The sequence below is a fragment of the Tiliqua scincoides genome, chromosome 1, assembly GCF_035046505.1.
Source record: "Tiliqua scincoides isolate rTilSci1 chromosome 1, rTilSci1.hap2, whole genome shotgun sequence".
Classification (NCBI taxonomy): Eukaryota; Metazoa; Chordata; class Lepidosauria; order Squamata; family Scincidae; genus Tiliqua; species Tiliqua scincoides.
The window spans coordinates 203912193-203930253 of NC_089821.1; the positions used below are offsets into that span (position 1 = coordinate 203912193).

Sequence of the window (18061 nt, forward strand, 5' to 3'; positions counted from 1 at the left end):
AGACATCCCATCATGCCCCAAGAGTGTGCCTCAGTGCCCTAAGATTTTGTGATGCACACTTTGGAAACCCCTGATTTAGCATATCAAATCTAAATGTCTGGGTTCCTTCTTAGTTCTTTTTTTGTTGCTGTACCTGAATCCAGTTAAGAGCAAAATCAAAATACCGACAACTTGAGATTATTAGTTAATCCTCTTATTTCTGAACATGTCAGTGGTGGACAGTGGACAGTTTTCAGATTAAATATACACTTCTTTCTCATCACTTCTGCAGCCCACTTTTGTTTGTCTAGTCCAGAAGGTGGAATATTTTGTTGAAAAATGGTATATATGTGTTCTTAATATCATCTGAATAATCTGTTCCTAATCCACTGGTATGCAGTTTTGGGGATCATTTCCTTCATTCTCCCCATGATGACACCCCTATTTCACTCTGGGGTTGCCTAGGCTTTTGCTTTTGCTTTATTCATCTCATTTTGGTAGATCATTTTGATTCTCCTTCTTTCTCTGAGAAGTGGAGACAGCCTAAGGAAGAGTGCCTCAAAGGCTTGCTACAAGCATTTCAGATGCATTTGTTCCAGCAGTCTCATGAATGGCAGATCTGAATCTTTTATGTAGCTCACACATTGCTCCTGGCTGCATGCAGTGCTTGAGGGATAAAACTTGAAACTGACTACTGTCTTGTTGGCATGGTCAGTATATGGTTTTATTTTTGCTTGATTTAAAGCACACAGGAGGCATGCATTTTAAGCACATGTACTTAGTGCTGGCACCTGTCTGGAGAGCAAATGACTAGAGGGCTAGGACAGTGACTATGGAAGGACTTGCTACAAGAAGCCAGATTCACATGCCAGGAAGGCCACATTTCTGATCTTGCATTGGAACCATGTGGTGACACACCACCAGCACCCTCACATATGCTACTAATTAATTGACCTCTGAAATTCAATGCTGTGTTGAGCAGAGCTTGTTCACTACTTAAATGTTAATGCAGTTTTCATGCCTCCAAAATGGAGATGAAACTTTCCACCTCTAAATCCCGCTAGAACAGCACAATTAATGTTTAATGACCCTAGCTTCTCCACTTGATTCCTGAGTTTGGAAAGAACACTTTTGAAAGTCAAAGGAAACGTTTCACAGTCTTCGCTAACCTCCTGATGAAGCTCAGTTCAGAGAACAGTTCAACAGCCATCCAAATGGTTATTGCATCCTCAGTAAGGCAGCTTGGGAAGAAAGGCAGCGTGGCTCCCTTGCCCAGCATCCTTCAAGGTTCCTGCCTCCTTTTCATGTTAAGTGCTTGTTTCATAGCCCTCTTTCTACCTTTGAGACTTCTCTTTGTCCAGGAAGATTTGTGTGGTTGGCTCCTCTTGCCTCTGTGACCCCTGCTTTGCAACATGTCAAGCTTTGTAGTGATAATCTTGGTCCAAAATGCAGCCTCATCAAGGACCCACCAAATCCCCACTATCTTTCCTTAATTTTGTCTTGTGCAATATTACATTGGCTGCAAATTTAATTATTGTCTTTATCTCTCTTCTGAGTGTTGTGGTATGTGTATGAGAGAAGGCTTTTTTCATTGCTCTTTACTTTTTTATTGGATGACTGAGAGCAGCCTCAGACCTCCTTTTACATACAGGTGGCACCTTGGTATCTGATTTGGTGTTCACTGATTTGACTCACCACTGGCAGCAGGGTCCATCTTTAAATGCCTTGTAACAAGAAAAAAGCACCAATATCCAATTTCCTAACTTCACACTGTTAATAATTTCTTTCCATTAGATTCTATTATTCACCCCATCTAGTTTCCGAATGTGGTATAGTATCTACACAAGTGGTTCTCACACATTTAGCACCAGGACCCACTTTTTAGAATGAGAATCTGTTAGAACCCACTGGAAATGATGTCATGACCGGAAGTGACATCATTATCAAGCAGGAAAATTTTTGACAATCCTAGGCTGCAATCCTACCCACACTTACCCAGGAGTAAGTTCCATTTACTGTCATTGGTAAAAGAATATACATGTCAGCTTGTTAAAAGTACAGATCTGTAACATTTCCCCAAATGCAGTTACATACCATGGTAGTATCGTCTAATATATTAAAAATAAAATAGTGAAATGAATGGGGACCCACCTGAAATCAGCTTGTGACCCACCTAGTGGGTCCTGACCCACAGTTTGAGAAACACTGGTCTACACCAATGCATTCTGTGGTGACAATAAAGGAGCAAGAAACCTGGAAGTGGGTTTTTTAAGGTATTTTTCCATTGATTTGATACCTAATAATAATAATAATAATAACTTTATTTTTACCCCGCCTTTCTCCCCGAAGGGACTCAAGGCGGCTTACAACATATTAAAAACATAATTTAAAAACGATTAAAAACATATTAACACATCATAAAAAAACAGCAGTCAGAGTAAAAAGAAATAGGTAAAAAGAGCATAGAGCAGCAGCAAGTCATAAAAGAATCAGGCCTGTAAAAAATATTAAAAGATGTTAAAAAGATGTTAAAAGGCCGAGAACTCAGAAGGCCTGTTTAAACAGAAGGGTCTTCAGGCCTTGCCGAAAGGTCTCAAGAGAGGGAGCCATTCTTAAGTCAAGGGGAAGGGAGTTCCATAGCGTTGGTGCCACTACTGAGAAGGCCCTATTTCTTGCAGCTGCCCCACGTACCTCCCTAGGCGGCAGCACTTGTAAAAAGGCCTTCTCTGATGACCTAAGAGGAAAGAGCCGGATTGTACGGGAGCAGGCGATCTCTAAGATACCCTGGTCCAGAGCAGTATAGGGCTTTAAAGGTCAATACCAGCACCTTGAATTGGGCCCGGAAACGAATGGGCAGCCAGTGCAGCCGCTGGAGAAGCCGCTGGAGAAGACAAAATACCACTGTTTTTTGTCTTTGTTTTTAAATCCACAGAGGGTTCCAGTTTAGGCTTTTGGGTTGCTGATGCTAGGCAGATCTCCTCTGGTGGCTTTGTTACATTGGTCAGGCATTCATGTTCAGTGGGGGAGAGTAGCTTCTCCACTATAAGTGGGTGAAGTGCTTTCGTGGCCCATTCTCACCCTTTGCCTGTAACCTTTGATTCAGGTTACAGAGAGCCATTCCGAGCTATGGGCTATTTGCCATGGTCATCTGCAGTGGCATAGCTAATGATCACGTAGCCCAGTGCCAAGCTCAAAATGTTGCCCCAGAACTGATGTCACAACCGGAAGTGGTGTCACGCCCGGGCTTTTTAAAAAGTGACAATTGGGAGGAACCCACCTCCTCCCCCCAGAAGCTCACCACCCACTTGCTCTGCTGCCTCCCCCCAGTCAGTGGCATAGTTATGGCATCTATCTGCTACCTGGGGTTAAAGAAGATTTTTGTAGCCCCCCCTCCATAACAAAATCAAATTTATGTAATTAAGTAAATAAGTTATTGGTTTCATGCTGTATCATTTTAACATCTCATTGGCACTCAGAACAATCAGTCTCATAGGTCAGTTTTGAGTTAAGCAAATTCACTTTTTGTTCCATAAAGGCAGTTGTGTTTTCATTTTCTGGTTAATTGGCCATAACGTTTGATAGAATACAGATATTCCAATGCAGTTTATTTCATTGCATTCTGCATTAAATTATCTTTGCAATGATTTATAACATGATAATATTTATACATACCAAGATTTTCACAATTTTGGTCACTAGTGTCAAGCTCAGCTTGTTGCCCCCTTAAAGCTTGATGCCCAGTGCAACTGCTACCCCCTGCACCTCCTTAGCTATGCCACTGGTCATCTGTACCCTGTTCCTTTCCTCCTCACTGATCCCACTTCTTTGTTCCTTGTAAACGAAAATCTTCCCTTCCTTGTCCTATATTCTTCTGGGAAACCTAGCTAATCTACCTACACCGCTTCTCCACTCCCATCTCCTCCCTTTTTGCTCTGCCTTATCTCATTTTGTGCTTGCTGTACAGTCTTCTCCAACTGTTTTCCATTGGGCTGTATAGTATGAGCATAAGGCTACAATCCTAAACTCACTTTCCTGGGAGTAAGTCCCATTGAATACAATAGGACTTACTTCTGATTAGACCTGCTTAGGATTGTGCTCTAAATGATATAACAGCAAGTGTGCTTGTATAGCAAGTACCAGTTCAAATCCTTGCTTTGGTTCTTCAATACTTTTTAATGAATTTTGGTACATCTTTTCTCTTGCCTCATTTATCCTTTTGCTGCAGAATTGCATAGACATGCTGTTGGGTCCCTGTACGTGATTGTTTTCCTCCATTTGCACATGTTATGCACATGTGTGTTTTAAGACGCAATGTTTGTAATGCTTTTTCTGTCTACTCTTTTCTTTGAGCCTTGCACAACCTGGCATGGAAGCGGCACATTAAACTCCTGCAGGTAATAGTTTCTGTGCTTGTTTGCCAAGCTGCAGCAGGAAGGATGAGTATGGAGATTGGTTAATCTCTGTTGGTTGGTGTAAAGTGATGATGGTGGAGAAGGGAGCGGTGACCCCCCCTTCCCCCTCAGCCATGATCTGCAGCACTGGTTTATCACTTCTTCTGATGTGGGTTGTGAGTAATTTTCATCATCAAAGAGTAATTTGTCTTGTACTGCAAAAACTATATCCTGTCATTTTGGTTTCTGTTGCTTCACACACCAACCTCCACTATACTGTACTGAATGTTCTAATGATCCTCCTGCTAATTACCAGGACTTGATAAATTCTACTCCGTTCAGCACTGATATCACGGTATTGTAGTCCCAGTCCACAGTTTTGCTTTACATGTGATCATGGAGGTTTTCTCTTCCCTCCTGCCCGGGGTGGGGTGGAAGTCTGCTTCAAGGGGATTACCAAGGGCAAAACTGCATTGAGAGTAGACAGTAAGGAAAAGGCTGATGCTGAACTCAAGGGCTTTGCTCCCACCCTTTGGGCTGATAAAATGTGCAAACATTTGCACAGTGTGCAAACATAAGACAAAGTTGCTGTCATCCTGTTCCAGGGGTTTCCACAGCACAGATGCAGCAGCACCAAAAATGCATGCACTGCATCCTATGGTGGAGCAATTGGATAGCCTGCAGGAAATAAGTAAAAATATTTTGTACTTGCCTTCTGGTAAGTTGCCAGAAATCCTTCTGCTGGATTGCCAGTGGTTTTCCTCAGACTTACGCCACCTGTTTTGGTGGCATGTGTCCCAGGAGAGGTGAGGGGCATGGAGGTTTGAAAAGATATAAGATTTGCCATGTACCACTGCCACTGGATTCACCTCTTGCTTCTTCACCTACCTTACCTGCCCTGCCCATGCACGCGACCGACAGCAACTGCACTGGCACCCTCATTGCACTCACTGGTGGCTTCAGTTAGTGCAACAATGTTGAACAAAGAATGTCAGGACCCAGGTTCTTCTGCTGGCGGAATGCTCATTCCACCAGTGGCGCCTGGGAGATAGGGCTGGGCTGTGAGTAGTAGTGATAACTCTGATGGTAACCTAGCATAACTAAGCTCAACTGCACATAACAGAAACCTTTGCTTATTCTTCTCCTGTTACAGCCAATCCTAAGCCAGCGCAGCGCCAGCAGCTGGTGCACAACTCTGGCAACTGCTGTTGTCTGAACAGGGCCTCTGAGAGGAACTTTATCGGGGGGTACAAAGTTTCTTTTGGGCCCCTTAGCAAAGGGCAAGGGGTGAAACAGAGCATGGGAGGGTGGTGATGGACCAGCAGAATGGGGGTAGGGGAGGGTGAAACAGGATGGCAGGAGGGTGGAGACAGCTGAAAAAGTCTTTGGAGCCCAGGTCTACCCACCTGTGTAGCATCAGCAGCTAGATACAGTAATGTGGAAAACCAAACACACTCCTAAGCCTCTCTCAAATCTTTTAAATATAGAAAACCATGCAGGACATTACCATCATCATATTTAGGCTCACGCTAGAATGGAAAGTGTCCTGTGCATACCAAAACTTGCTTCTGCAGCAGCTGTAGCCTGGCAGCTGCGTCCTTGAGCTCCTATACATGCTAAGTGGATCCACAAGCCAAAGAGCTACTGCAGCAGGCCAGTTCCTCTCAGATTTGACACTATGTTAAGAAGTGTTAAGGAGTGTTAAGGAGTATGCATTCCTCAGCCCAGCAGATATGGCTTCCCAGTAGCTGCAGCCACATGCTTGTGGTAGCATTTTGTGCGGGCAACACATCTGAGTAGATGAGAAAATGTAAGATCCCAGGAAATTTCTGGGCCCCCTCCTTTGGCTCATGGACCCCCTTTCTGACCCTGAGTCTGGGTACAAATTACCCCCTTTACCCCCCTCTCCTAGGCCCTATATGTGAGTGCCATAAGGCATGTTGGTGCTGGCAGTAAGCCTGCAATGCTGGCCACAGAGACCAGCGCCTCAGTGCCAGGAAGATGCATCATGGGAATTCAGTTCGGTAGTGTTCGTGCTGGCTGATGGTGAGGCTTTTTGAGGTGTGTGGATGGCAGGAGATGGGCAGAACTGGATAGAGGGAGGGTGGACCAAGTGGAGGGTCAGGCCCAGGAGGGCAGAGTCTGCTGCCAAATCCTATAGCCCCTCCTAAGCCTAAAAGGCTGACATGGGCCTTCTTGGTTCTACAACTGCGCAGCTCTGAGGAGACCCATTGCTGACCGTAGAGCTTGACATGGGTAAGGGAGCAACCATTCCCTTTCCCTGAGGAGACTCTGGCAGCCATCCCAGCCCTATAGGATACAGCAGTGGCCATTTTGGCACCACTGTACTGCTGGGCACTGCCAGGGCATAGGATTGGGGTGCTCTATCTGTATCTGAATTGTAAGCCTGTTGGGGCAGGGATCTTGACTCTAGTTCTTTGTAAAGCACCATGTACATGGATGGCATTAAAGAAATAAATGTCATTTGCTGAATATAAAATAAGTCAATTCTTGTTGTAAGGCTTAGTTTCCTTTTGCCTCATGTAACTATTTGCTCTTGCTCTCCCATTTGCTACTTACTCTCTGAACTGAATTTTCTGATTTAGCTGCCAGTGCCTCTATTAAACTGTTTTATGGTAACCTGTTCGTTTGTGCAGAGCACTAACTGTTCCATTTTTCTGCTAACTTTGAACTCTTCATTGCACACAGTTGTTTTTAAATCTTGTATCAGCTCTTTCAGCCTCTGTGGCCGAATAGAATCACAAAGTGGTTAGTTTGACCCATCCTGAGCTTCACTTTGATACAGCTAGGCTTGGGATCAGGTTGGTAATTTCAAGCAAGAGGAGCAGCCTGTAATCCAACTGGAACCATAGTATCTGTGCTGACAAAGGGTAAGATCAAGCTACCTGAAGATTCCCATCTCCACAGTCAGTCAGTCTGTCTCTCTCTTTTAATGTCAGGGGTTCTGCAGTGCAGGTTAGAATCAGAGACACCTTGCTGATGCTCACTGTAGCTTATGCTGTGCTGTGTAGATTTTCGTGTATTGCATGATGTATGGATAGGGAAGGAAAATGTAGTGCATTATTCATTGTCATCATACAGATTTCCTGTGTGTTTTCTCCACAAAGGAAGCATAAATTTCATCAAAGACATAACGGCAATTAAGAAGAAGCACTGATTCTTCTTTTCAATTGAAAAGAGATGTTGCATACTCATCTTGGAGGAAACTGGAATAATACAACCTATTTACTAGGATCAAACAATGCCCCTCAAGGCTGGGATTAAAGCATTAGCTGCCTTTGAAACCACCTTTTTGTGATTGTTACTTTGTTCAATAAGAACTACATTTATATTCCTTTATAAGCTTTTTCTTGATTTTACAAATCCATGTTTGCTGCCGCTGTGATCACATTAAAGCGACCAAACAATTGGTTCAATTGTTTTGCATTTCCTCTGATTCTTCTAAGATGTTGAATCTGTTATGGGAAGTCTTGCTATGATTTTATTTTATGTCGTTAAGGGCACAATCCTAACCAACTTTCCAGCACCGAGGTGAGGGCAACGCAGCTCCAAGGTAAGGGAACAAATATTCCCTGACCCTGAGGAGGCCTCCATGACTGCCACCCAACTGCAGGTTGCAGCACATGCCCCATTGGCACAGCTAAGACAGTGTGGGAAAGTTGGTTAGGATTTGGGCGTAAGTGTCCAAGTAACATTTTATTTTACCTTAAAATACAAGATTGTAAATTTTATATATGTGTGAAGAAGAGGGAACTAACTATGCTCTCTCTACTAAGAACAGAATGATTGAGAACCATATATTTTATAAACAAGTAAAATAATGTTTGGTAAAGGAGAATGTTTAATTTTATGCTTAGCTTAAGGAGAGCTACTTTTATTCCATAAGTATTTAGTTTTTAAACCTATGAATTATTAAACGTTTTTAAAAACCACTCCAACAATGTAACCTTATGGGTTTTAGTGGTATTTCACTTGGGTAAACGTGCATAGGACTCATGAACACTTCCTCCCCTTCTAGAGGCCAATGTGTATGCTCCCAAGCAGTGAATCATCCAGTAGTAGTAGTAGTAATATAGGTATTAAGCCGGGGTGCAGCAACAATAAGACAGAAAACTGGGGGTGTGGCAGGGTTATATGTAGAGGGTTTTGTTTGTTTTGTTAAAAATACACTGAAACAGAAAACACTACAATTTTGTGTTTAAAATGTCTGAATAAAAACACAAAACACTGCATTTTGGTGTTTAAGATATTTTCCAGAAATTAAAATAGATTACTTTTTCAGTTAGAAATATTACTGTGGCTGCATATGCTGACACTCTATCACCTACCTAGTAAATTTTATAAGTGTTTAAAATTAATAAAAATGAGAACTTGGAATAAAATGCATTACACCACTTTCTGCCTTTCAAATCACAAAATCTGAAAAAAAATAAAACCATTTTCAAACACCACTAGTTATAGTGTAAGACAGGATACGGCAGGTTGAAATAGGACTGAACATATGCACAGTGTAACATAAGCTGGCCTGGCACAGCATCTGGCACTCGGCCTGGCTAGCAAGGAGATGGCTACAATTCAACATAAAGTTAGACATACCTAAATCTAGTGGTTTGCATCCTAATCTGTAATTACAGTACATGCATACATTTCCATCACACAAGGGGGGCATTTTTGCTTTTTCTTTCCTTGGCAGCCACCCCATGATGCATTCTCTTCTTACTACTGGGAAGAGTTCCTGCCATCAGCCCCTAATGAGATTCACATCACTGTGAGCTGCTGTGTTACTACACTATCAACTACACCTATTGTTCACCTGTTCTCTTTAAAAAGCCAGTTTTGGGGGGGGGGGTCCCTTTCAAAATCCTGAACAGTAGTGTGAATAGAAGCAAGTCAGCAGAAAATGATTCTGGTGGCTGCTCAAGAGACAACTCTTTCAAAGAAATTGGAAATTCGAAAACCTTGTCACCTATACCAGTGGTTCCCAACTTTTTTTCAGTTGTATACCTCTTGGCAGCCTATTTCCATAAATTCCAATTTATGGATTCCAAATTGTAAATTCCAATTTACAATTCCATAAATTGTATCAGCAAATGTTTGCAATTAATATAATTATTTCAGATTTATGTGTTTTTTAGCTACTGATCCATATCTGATAATACACAATTTGATGACCAAAAACATGCAGTTGCTGGGGCTTTTGCAGCCTTCCTTCCTGACTTGATAACTCACAAGGCATCTCGTAATACAGACCTGCCTTCAGTTCCTTTTCAGGTACCGCTAAAGGTCCTAGCAAATTTTCTTGGAGGTACATGTACCCCAGGTTTGGGAACCACTGACCTATACAGAAATATCTCAAGGGTTTCATGTACTTCAGTTTTGGAGTACAATCCTATGCGTGTCTACTTGGAAGTAAACCCCATTGAGTCAAATGAGACTTACTCTCATGTAAATATGTATAGGAGTGCAGCCTCAGGAGATTATATTATGTTTCTGCCTTCTGCTATCCAATTCTTATGTTCTCCTGGTCCAGGAGACAAATCTTGCAAGAAATTCATCTCATATCACATATGAGCATACATGATGTATGCTTTGGGTCAGCCATAGGTGTCAGTTGCCCGACTCTGTGGGAGTAACTCTTCAGCAAGGAAGCAGATCAGGCCTGAACCCTGTTAGCTTTGTGTTCTGAGGGAAGCAGAACCACAGCTTACAAGTTGGTTCAGGGAGCAGGTGTAGATTGCTGAGTCAGCAGAATCAGCAGGCACCTGGGACTGACACACCCTGGGTGTGACCAAGCCAGCAATGATTGGCTAAGCTGACTACAAAAGGTTAGTCTGCTGGAGCTTCCAGTGCAGCAGTAGGGGAGTTGTTGGAGATAACTGTGGAACTGCTGCCAGTGACTGAGGAGGCTGGATACTGTATGTATATGCTATTACTGACTTATGGACTGAACCTTTGACTGTGTATTGTTGGAAACTGATTTTGATTTGTTATACTTGGACTGACTGCTTTTCGTGCTGACTCTTGGACTGTTTACTGACTACTTGTGATATCCCTTGCTCAAATACATCTGCTGAAAGTACTCTGCTGTATTTGCTGTTTTTCTTGCAACCTGCTCACATTGGGACAAAACAGGGATCCTACACCAATCACCCCACAAAATAACCTTAACAAACCCAGCTTCTGGATTCTTATGTACTGAGTGCAGAAATACCTAGGGGGACCTCCCTATTTGTTAGATGCTTGACCACTGAACCTATCTTCCAACTAGCCATTTTGATTCAGGACACCTAGTTTTGCAGATACCCACCCAGTCATTAGAAAAGCAACAGACACAGATTTATCTTACCCCATGCAAAAGTAAAACGTTAAATGTCAAGAGCTTAAAGCCATTTCTATCCTAGGTGAATCCTTTAAAAATTACTTCTGCTATTTCTGATTTATTTCTCCCCTGATGGGTTTATGACACTTTCTGCTGTTTCTCATTTAGCTGGCAGGTTTGAACTTTGCATGCAGTGAAATAGCTTTGATGTAAGCTGTGTCGTCTTACAGGAAAGAGCAACTTGACACCTCAGAAGTACTTTTTAAAAAACCTTTTTGGTTTGCCTTCATTCTCAGAGTCGGCACTAACTATTTTTAAAATGTCTCCTTACGCTAATGTATAGATGGATTAATCTCTTCTTGTTTCCTCCCTCCTGGAAATTTTCTTGAGAGGGCTAAGTGGGCTAATTTTGTACACAACTTAGCAGCTTGTATAGAGTTGTTAATTACTTCCTAACCTCACAGCTGACTTTGAAACTCCCTGTTGTCTCACTGTTGTTGTGCTGCCGCTCTCAAAATGCACCTGCTCCTCACTGGCATATTATATTTCATTTAAATATGTGCATATTTGTAATTGTTCATTGGCAACTACTGAGGCTTACTGGTCTCAGTATTTCATATGGGTAAAAGAAACAACAAGAACTCTGGACAATCTGGTTTCAATTCATAGCACCTAGTAGTGCAATGAGATGAGAGGACCCCACTGATGCTGAGATACTGTGGGTATGCAGAATGTGATGCTTTTTACAAAATTTGGCTCTCAGAATCTCACTTTTTTGTGTAAAAAAAAAAAGCACAATTCTCACTCTTCTACTCATATATGCTTAAAAGATGGGGAGAGAGTATTTCACAGTTAATTCATGGAATTCATTGCTATAAGGTTTGCTGCTGATGATTTAAATGGCGTTAAGCATTAGATAAATTCACGGAGGTTAAGTTTATCCACATCAATGTCTGTTCATTGTGGCAGCTATACTGAATTTCTGGATTCATAGCAGACTCATCCCACTGAAAGACAGGTGTTGGTGGTCACCATCAGGTGACATTGCAATGGTTGTGAGCTTTTCAGAATCATCTGACTGGTCCTTGTGAGAAGCTGGACATGATGGGCCTTTGGTTTGATCCAGAAGGACTCTCCTAATGTTCTTAGCCTGTGTTCTTTATGAGGAGTGAAGTTTAGCAGTTGTGTCTAGAATCTTTCTACAGCATAAAATGGTACAGTCCAGATATATTCATTTTTTCCTTAATCCTGTTGGTATCAGAAAGATGTCTAAACATGTCTGCAGCTCACAAAACTGTATTCAGTAGCATGTTAAGTTGCAAATTGAAAGCTATAGACAAGAAGTTCCGTTGAACATAGCAGTACAGTAATACCTCCTAAAACACTGCTCCTTTTCATGATGTTTCATTACAGTTTTAGAGCCAAATCCTGAGCTCTGCATGCCGGCTTACTGCCGGCGTACACTGTCGCAAACATACCATAAGACACATTCGCGAGCCCTAATGCCAGGTGAGCGCCAGTGTTGGACTAGCACTGGGCAGGCGCCCAGCCTCCGCCACTCGGTGGTTGTTCAGACCACCAAGCAGCGGAGAGAAAGGTGGGGAGGAAGCATTCCGGGGAGGCGGTCGGAGGGCAAAGAGAGAGTGGGGAGGAGGTGAGGCAGGGAGAGGGCAGGGGGAAGCATACTAGGGGGAGGGAGCGGGGAAGGAAGCGGGATGATCCTGAACCTTCGTGTCAGGCTTGGCACCTGACACAGAGGCTTTTTCCTCACCACCGACCTTTAGGTCAGCAGTGAATCGAGTAGCCCCATTGCGGAGCCACTCCCTTTACCCGGGGGATGGGGACAAAAGCCCCCTTCTTCTGAGGTTCCTCCTGTGGCTACCTTGGGCGCGCAGGATGCAGTGGCAGCCATTTTTGGTGCCACCACAGCTGCACGCTTGGGCAGCTCAGGATTGGGCTCCCAGTCATCCTGGATGCAGTGTATTTCAGCTAGTGTCCCAATCAGCACCAATCTCACACTTATCCTCAACAATGTCTCCTATAGCACTGTATCACATAGCTTTTGGCTTTGCAGGAACATGTAAATTTCTGCGTTTTGGGAGGCATTGATGTATGAGAATGAGGAGGCTGAAGGTACAAGCTTTCATCAAGCTGCTCCTTTCTTCCCAGGACCTCAGCTACTCCTCTGCAAATGCTGTGGAATTATTTTGTCTCTTGCAGGAATTGTTTAAAAGGAAATAATTCTGTCAGTGAAGTGCTGCAGTAATGCTGCCAAAATCACTCTCACCATACTCAAAAAACAAGGTGAAATAATGGGATGTTGGGTTATAGGCAGTGACATTTTTAAAGGACAGGGAGAAATGTGCTTAAAAGCTGAGGAAAAGTAGGAAGGGTTAGTGTAGAGAGAAGTCTGAGATGGATGCAAGGGGAAGAGATGGAGGAGATGGGTTAAGGGTACAGGTTGTAGAACAGATGTGGACAGAAAATGAGTCATTTCAGATTCAGAAAATAGTGTGAGGGAGAAGAGATGAAAGGGAAAGGGATACTGTGGCACAGAGTTTTTCTGGGGATTTTGGACCTATCTTATATATTGATCAAAACAGGATAAATTATAGGAACCTTGCAAGTCTGACAGTTGGAAGTCCCTCTGATAAAATTTTACAATTTTTTTTTCTGCTCACTGAACTAAGTAACAAATATCAGAAATATCTGCATTTTCTTTCTGTTGAAAATATGAAATTTTTATTTGGCATATGGACAACTAAGCATTTAATTCGGTGATTATGCAGCCAATACTCCAACCCTCTAGAAAATATTAGATGCCACAATATAATCTTTTATTAATTTCAGAATGCCCTTGCATTTTAAATAGCTAAAAAATTTTCATAACCAGAGAAAGGCAACTTTTAAATTTGTTCTACAACCTTGTTATTCAGGGTACTTGACTTCAGAATTTGTCCTCCTTGAAGTCAGTGGAACTAAAACAATTTCAGTCTATATATTAACATTCATAGGGTCCCTTCTCTTCTTTTTAATACATATGTTTTGTTAATGGTTTTGGTAGCCTACGTTAAACCCTCACAACTTGCAAAATATTTATAATTATCTTTACTCACTCAACTTCATTGAAAAGAACCTCAATTTCTACTATAACATAAAAAATTAAATCACTCAGCATCCTGTCATGATGTCCTGCTGAGATGCAAAAATGTGGCGTTTCATAATTTAATACACATTTATATTTTTCATGTGTTGATACAACAGTCATCATTGTAGCCGAAGTCTTTTCAGATTTTGAAGTGAAGCTCTAGGTACAACCCTAATATTGGCCAAGGGTCTTATTCATTTTTAATTGTTGATGCCTATCGAGGGCACACTGAGTTAATGGTACTGGGTGTATTATTGGGGGTCTTCAAAAAACCAGCAGAAGTAGTCTATCACACTAGATAGTTTCAGCTGTTGAAACAGTTGCAGCTTGATAATAAAATGGTGCCTTTTTACAAATTATTGCATTATCTTTAATATTACTTCCCTCCCCACTAACTGATACTTATTTAACACAAACTGTGTGTTGCACATTGTTTAGAACATAAATGTGAGATTTCTGCCCAGAGCCTTACAGCCTACAAGTGAGAAGGACCAACAGAGTTGGAGGGGGAGGGGAAGGTCAATTTCCTTGCTAATATGTTTTACAGTCCTGCTACTTGTTAAATTAAATCAGCAGAAACTCTAATTTAGTTGTCCATAAAAAAAATTATAATGATATTATGAAAGGCATAAGTTTTGCAACAGAAAGTGGGAATCACAAACTTGTGGCTTCATCGGTATTTTAATAGTTGGTTGTAACATACTTAGTTTACTAAAATCAGTATGTACTAAAATGTTCTTGGAGAAAATCTAAATAAATCAAATAAGTTTTGAATAGAGTTTCAGTTTCTTTTAATCATATTTACTCTTTGACTGCCAAATTGTTTGTATAGGCATTAGTATATCACTGTGGATTACCAAGGTATAGCTGTTAATGAGAAGCTACTTTCTCATCTTCATTTCCCATGCAGATATAAGAAAACCTGGGCTAGGCAAAGGGCAGTGGGGTTGCTGCTGAGGGCTGTTATCACCAACTAATCTTTGTTATCAGTTTTGGTTATTTTTGTGCCCATCTTTTGTGCCAAGAAAAGTTATTTCACCACAGAAGAAAATGCATTAGAAAACTTCCCACTTTAAATAATGCTAAGAAGAAGAAAGAAGTCAATTCTTTGGACCCCTTTCTCTGTTTCAGAGGTAGATTGGATTTTACTTGTGGTATATCAGGGAAACGGCTTCTGTTTCCACAGTTATCCCACATCACATTTGGATTTGCCCCACATATGACTTGATTATTGCTAAGATTTTGGGGGATCTTTATAAACCTTTGTTTGACCCTTACTAGAAGAAAGTGATGTGCACTTATGTGATGTGTAAGTTACAGCTAACATACTGAAACTCTGAAACAGCAGAATCCAACATATGATGGATTTTAACTGCAAGGGGTATTGATAGGCAAAAACTAGTTTGTCTTCACCATGACTCACATTAATGACAGAGAAGACCCTCTGGGGATCTGCCCCTCTTTGGCTGTTCTTTATTGATTTATGTTAAAAGGCAGCGGAGGCCTTAATGTGTACTATTATGCTATTGCATCTTTGAAAATGGTATGTTGGATCTTAGTTGACTCATAATTGTTCATCTGCTGAACTGCATAGAGAAGGGCAATATTTCTGTAGCTATTTTCCTGGTCTAGTATTGTTACTATAAATAGTATATTATAGTACTATAGTAATATACCATAGTATATTAAGGGCCCAATCTTATCCAGTTTTCCAGCACTGGAGCAGCAGCAATCCAACCCCAAGGTAAGAGAACAAATGTTCCCATGAGACTGCTTCCCCACCACAGGATGCAGTGCATTCCCCATTGGCACAGCTGCACCGGCACTAGAAAAATGGATAGGATTTGGTCCTAAATATACTATTTTATTATGCTTTTGAGTCCTGATGTGCAAATATGGGTTTCCTGTAAGAGGAGAAATTGAGACATTAAATTAAGACAATGTTAACTTTTCTGAGGCCTTTCATTTATTTTAATGTGGTTTTGTGGTATTCTGAGTAGAATATTCAAACAAATATTATGGACAGCAACTGAGAGTATTTGTTTAACGCAACCATGTGAAATGAACAGGACATGTTTGTGCACTTGTAGTACCATATGTGTTTGTTCAGTTTCATTCAAAAGGCTCTGCTCGGCCCATGGCTGCTTGCTTTCCGGTGCTTCAATCTCTTGCTTTCTACCACATTAGAAAAAAGATTAGGAGGACTTATCACAGCTGTGGAATTCCATTATACTATATTACTGCAAAGTTGCAAAACAGGACATTACCGTAATTAACCAGATGAGGATATTGTTGGATTGCGATGCCAGTACTTTCCCTATCCCTCCTGTCCTAGCAGCTCTCTTATTAAAAGGATGTGGAGGCATAGGCAGTGTTGAGGAAACAATGTAAGTGGCATTGCTCCTTTCTCTAGACCAGGGGTCTCCAAACCCCGGCCCGGGGGCCAGATGCGGCCCACAGAGTTCCTCTATCCAGCCCGCAGCCAGCCTCTGATCCCCTGAGAGCCTCTGGCCCAACTGACCAACACAACCAGAGTTGTGTTTGTGCGGTGGGGGAATGGGGACCCATTTAAGTGTGTGTGCTTTATTTCTTGGGCTGTGTTGGTGCTTGGAGAAATCCTGGACATTTGACCCCATTCATTCATTCATTCATTTCAGTCATTCATCTAAGTTCCATCTCTAATGTACTTATTTAAATTTTATATTTAATTTCTTTTTCCAGCCCTCGACACTGTGCCAGATATTTGATGCAGCCCTTCGGCCAACAAGTTTAGAGACCCCTGCTCTAGACCACCATGTAACATACAGCAAAATATACTCTTCTTCCACACTTTGCTCCACTGCTTTGTTCTTTGTACTATAAAAACCAACCATCTTTTCATTCCAAGTATTAGATACAGTGACCATCTACCTCTAGAATCTGCAAACGCAGCACCCCTTGCACACACAGTTCCCATGTTACTCATGGCAATCTGCTTTTGTGTGCACACTGCTTTCATTAGATCTGAGTGTAAATGATTTCTGGATTTAATTTTAAATGTTTTCAGGGTTTGCGAATGAAGACTCTGTCAGAAGCCTCTGTCAAAGCATTACTTTGACTCTTATTGTCATGTTCCTGAAGCTTGCTTGCTCTCTATTAAGTCCTCTCTTTAGCGTTTCAAAACATAACTATCTATTTTTCCCCTTCTTTATATGCACATTACCACTTTCTGCCATAACAGGACCTGGTTAGTGAAGCCATGATGCTATTCTGACAGTATTCAACTCATCACTAGAATTCCTTCCACAAAGAAAACACTTTCTCTAATGCACAGTTGAATGACTTAAAACTCAAACTCACCTTCTTCATAAAAGCCAGACTGGATCTGCAGGATCCTAGGAAGAGATTTGGGATTCAAGGAATGGATGAAATTCTTCAAGCTAGAGGCCATGGCTGGCAGAACAGTGGCAAGATCCGATGTTGAAAAAGAAATGCCTCATAAACGACTCTCGTTACCACCTCTTGCACTTTAGAACAAGCCTGTGAAATCAGAAACAAGATTTCAGTTGAAAGAGAGGCACTAAGCCTTTTCACTGGGGAGACCACTTCCTCTGTCTCTTTGGGTTGGTGGAAGGAGGCAAGCATAGGAAGCTAAGCAAGCTGCACTCACCACCTGGGCATAGAAGTCTAGTACTCATGCCAGTTAGGGCTGCAGGAAATACAACCTTTACTGGTGTGTGCCTGTACCAGAAGAGGTGATGGTGAGAGAGACTTTCTCAGTTAAGGTGTGGTTTGATACCTAATGCAGCTGCACTTGCACACACACACCCCCAAAGATCTTGTCTTTTAAGTCTTTGATAGTTTGACATTGAACTGCTAGAACGTGTACTAGTTTTTCTTCTTTAAAGAAGCCACAAGCTGTCTCTGAATAGATGAAATGAAACTGGTCTGTATAGTGGAACTGTGCTTTGCAGAAACAAGAAGAGCAAGCCAGTTTAAAGGGAATCTGCCATAACTCCTCAAAAGTATCAGAGAGATTTGTTTTCAGGCAAGACAGCTGAAGGCAGGTGAGGCCCAAAGCAAGCTGCAGTGAGAGAATGGAATGCAGTACTTCAGATTAGAAGTGGAGGATATTGCTTTGAATGTTGCAGCCGATATCCTGCTTTTCGAAGATGAACACGGATGGGAGAACAGTATTAGTCGGGCCATTAGCATACTGTGCTC

At 41.8% G+C, this 18061-nt stretch overlaps 1 protein-coding gene across 1 annotated transcript in view; it reads right to left on the reverse strand.

Moving 5' to 3' along the window:
- The window catches only part of THEMIS (thymocyte selection associated), a gene marked incomplete at its 3' end in the record, with an annotated part of 73076 nt that extends 55788 nt beyond the window's left edge, over positions 1 to 17288 (reverse strand). The window contains exon 1 of the mRNA XM_066622738.1: positions 17198 to 17288. Within this exon, the coding sequence (XP_066478835.1) occupies positions 17198 to 17288 (91 nt within the window). The remainder of the gene's footprint in view (positions 1 to 17197) is intronic.
- Between the last annotated feature and the right edge of the window lie 773 nt (positions 17289 to 18061).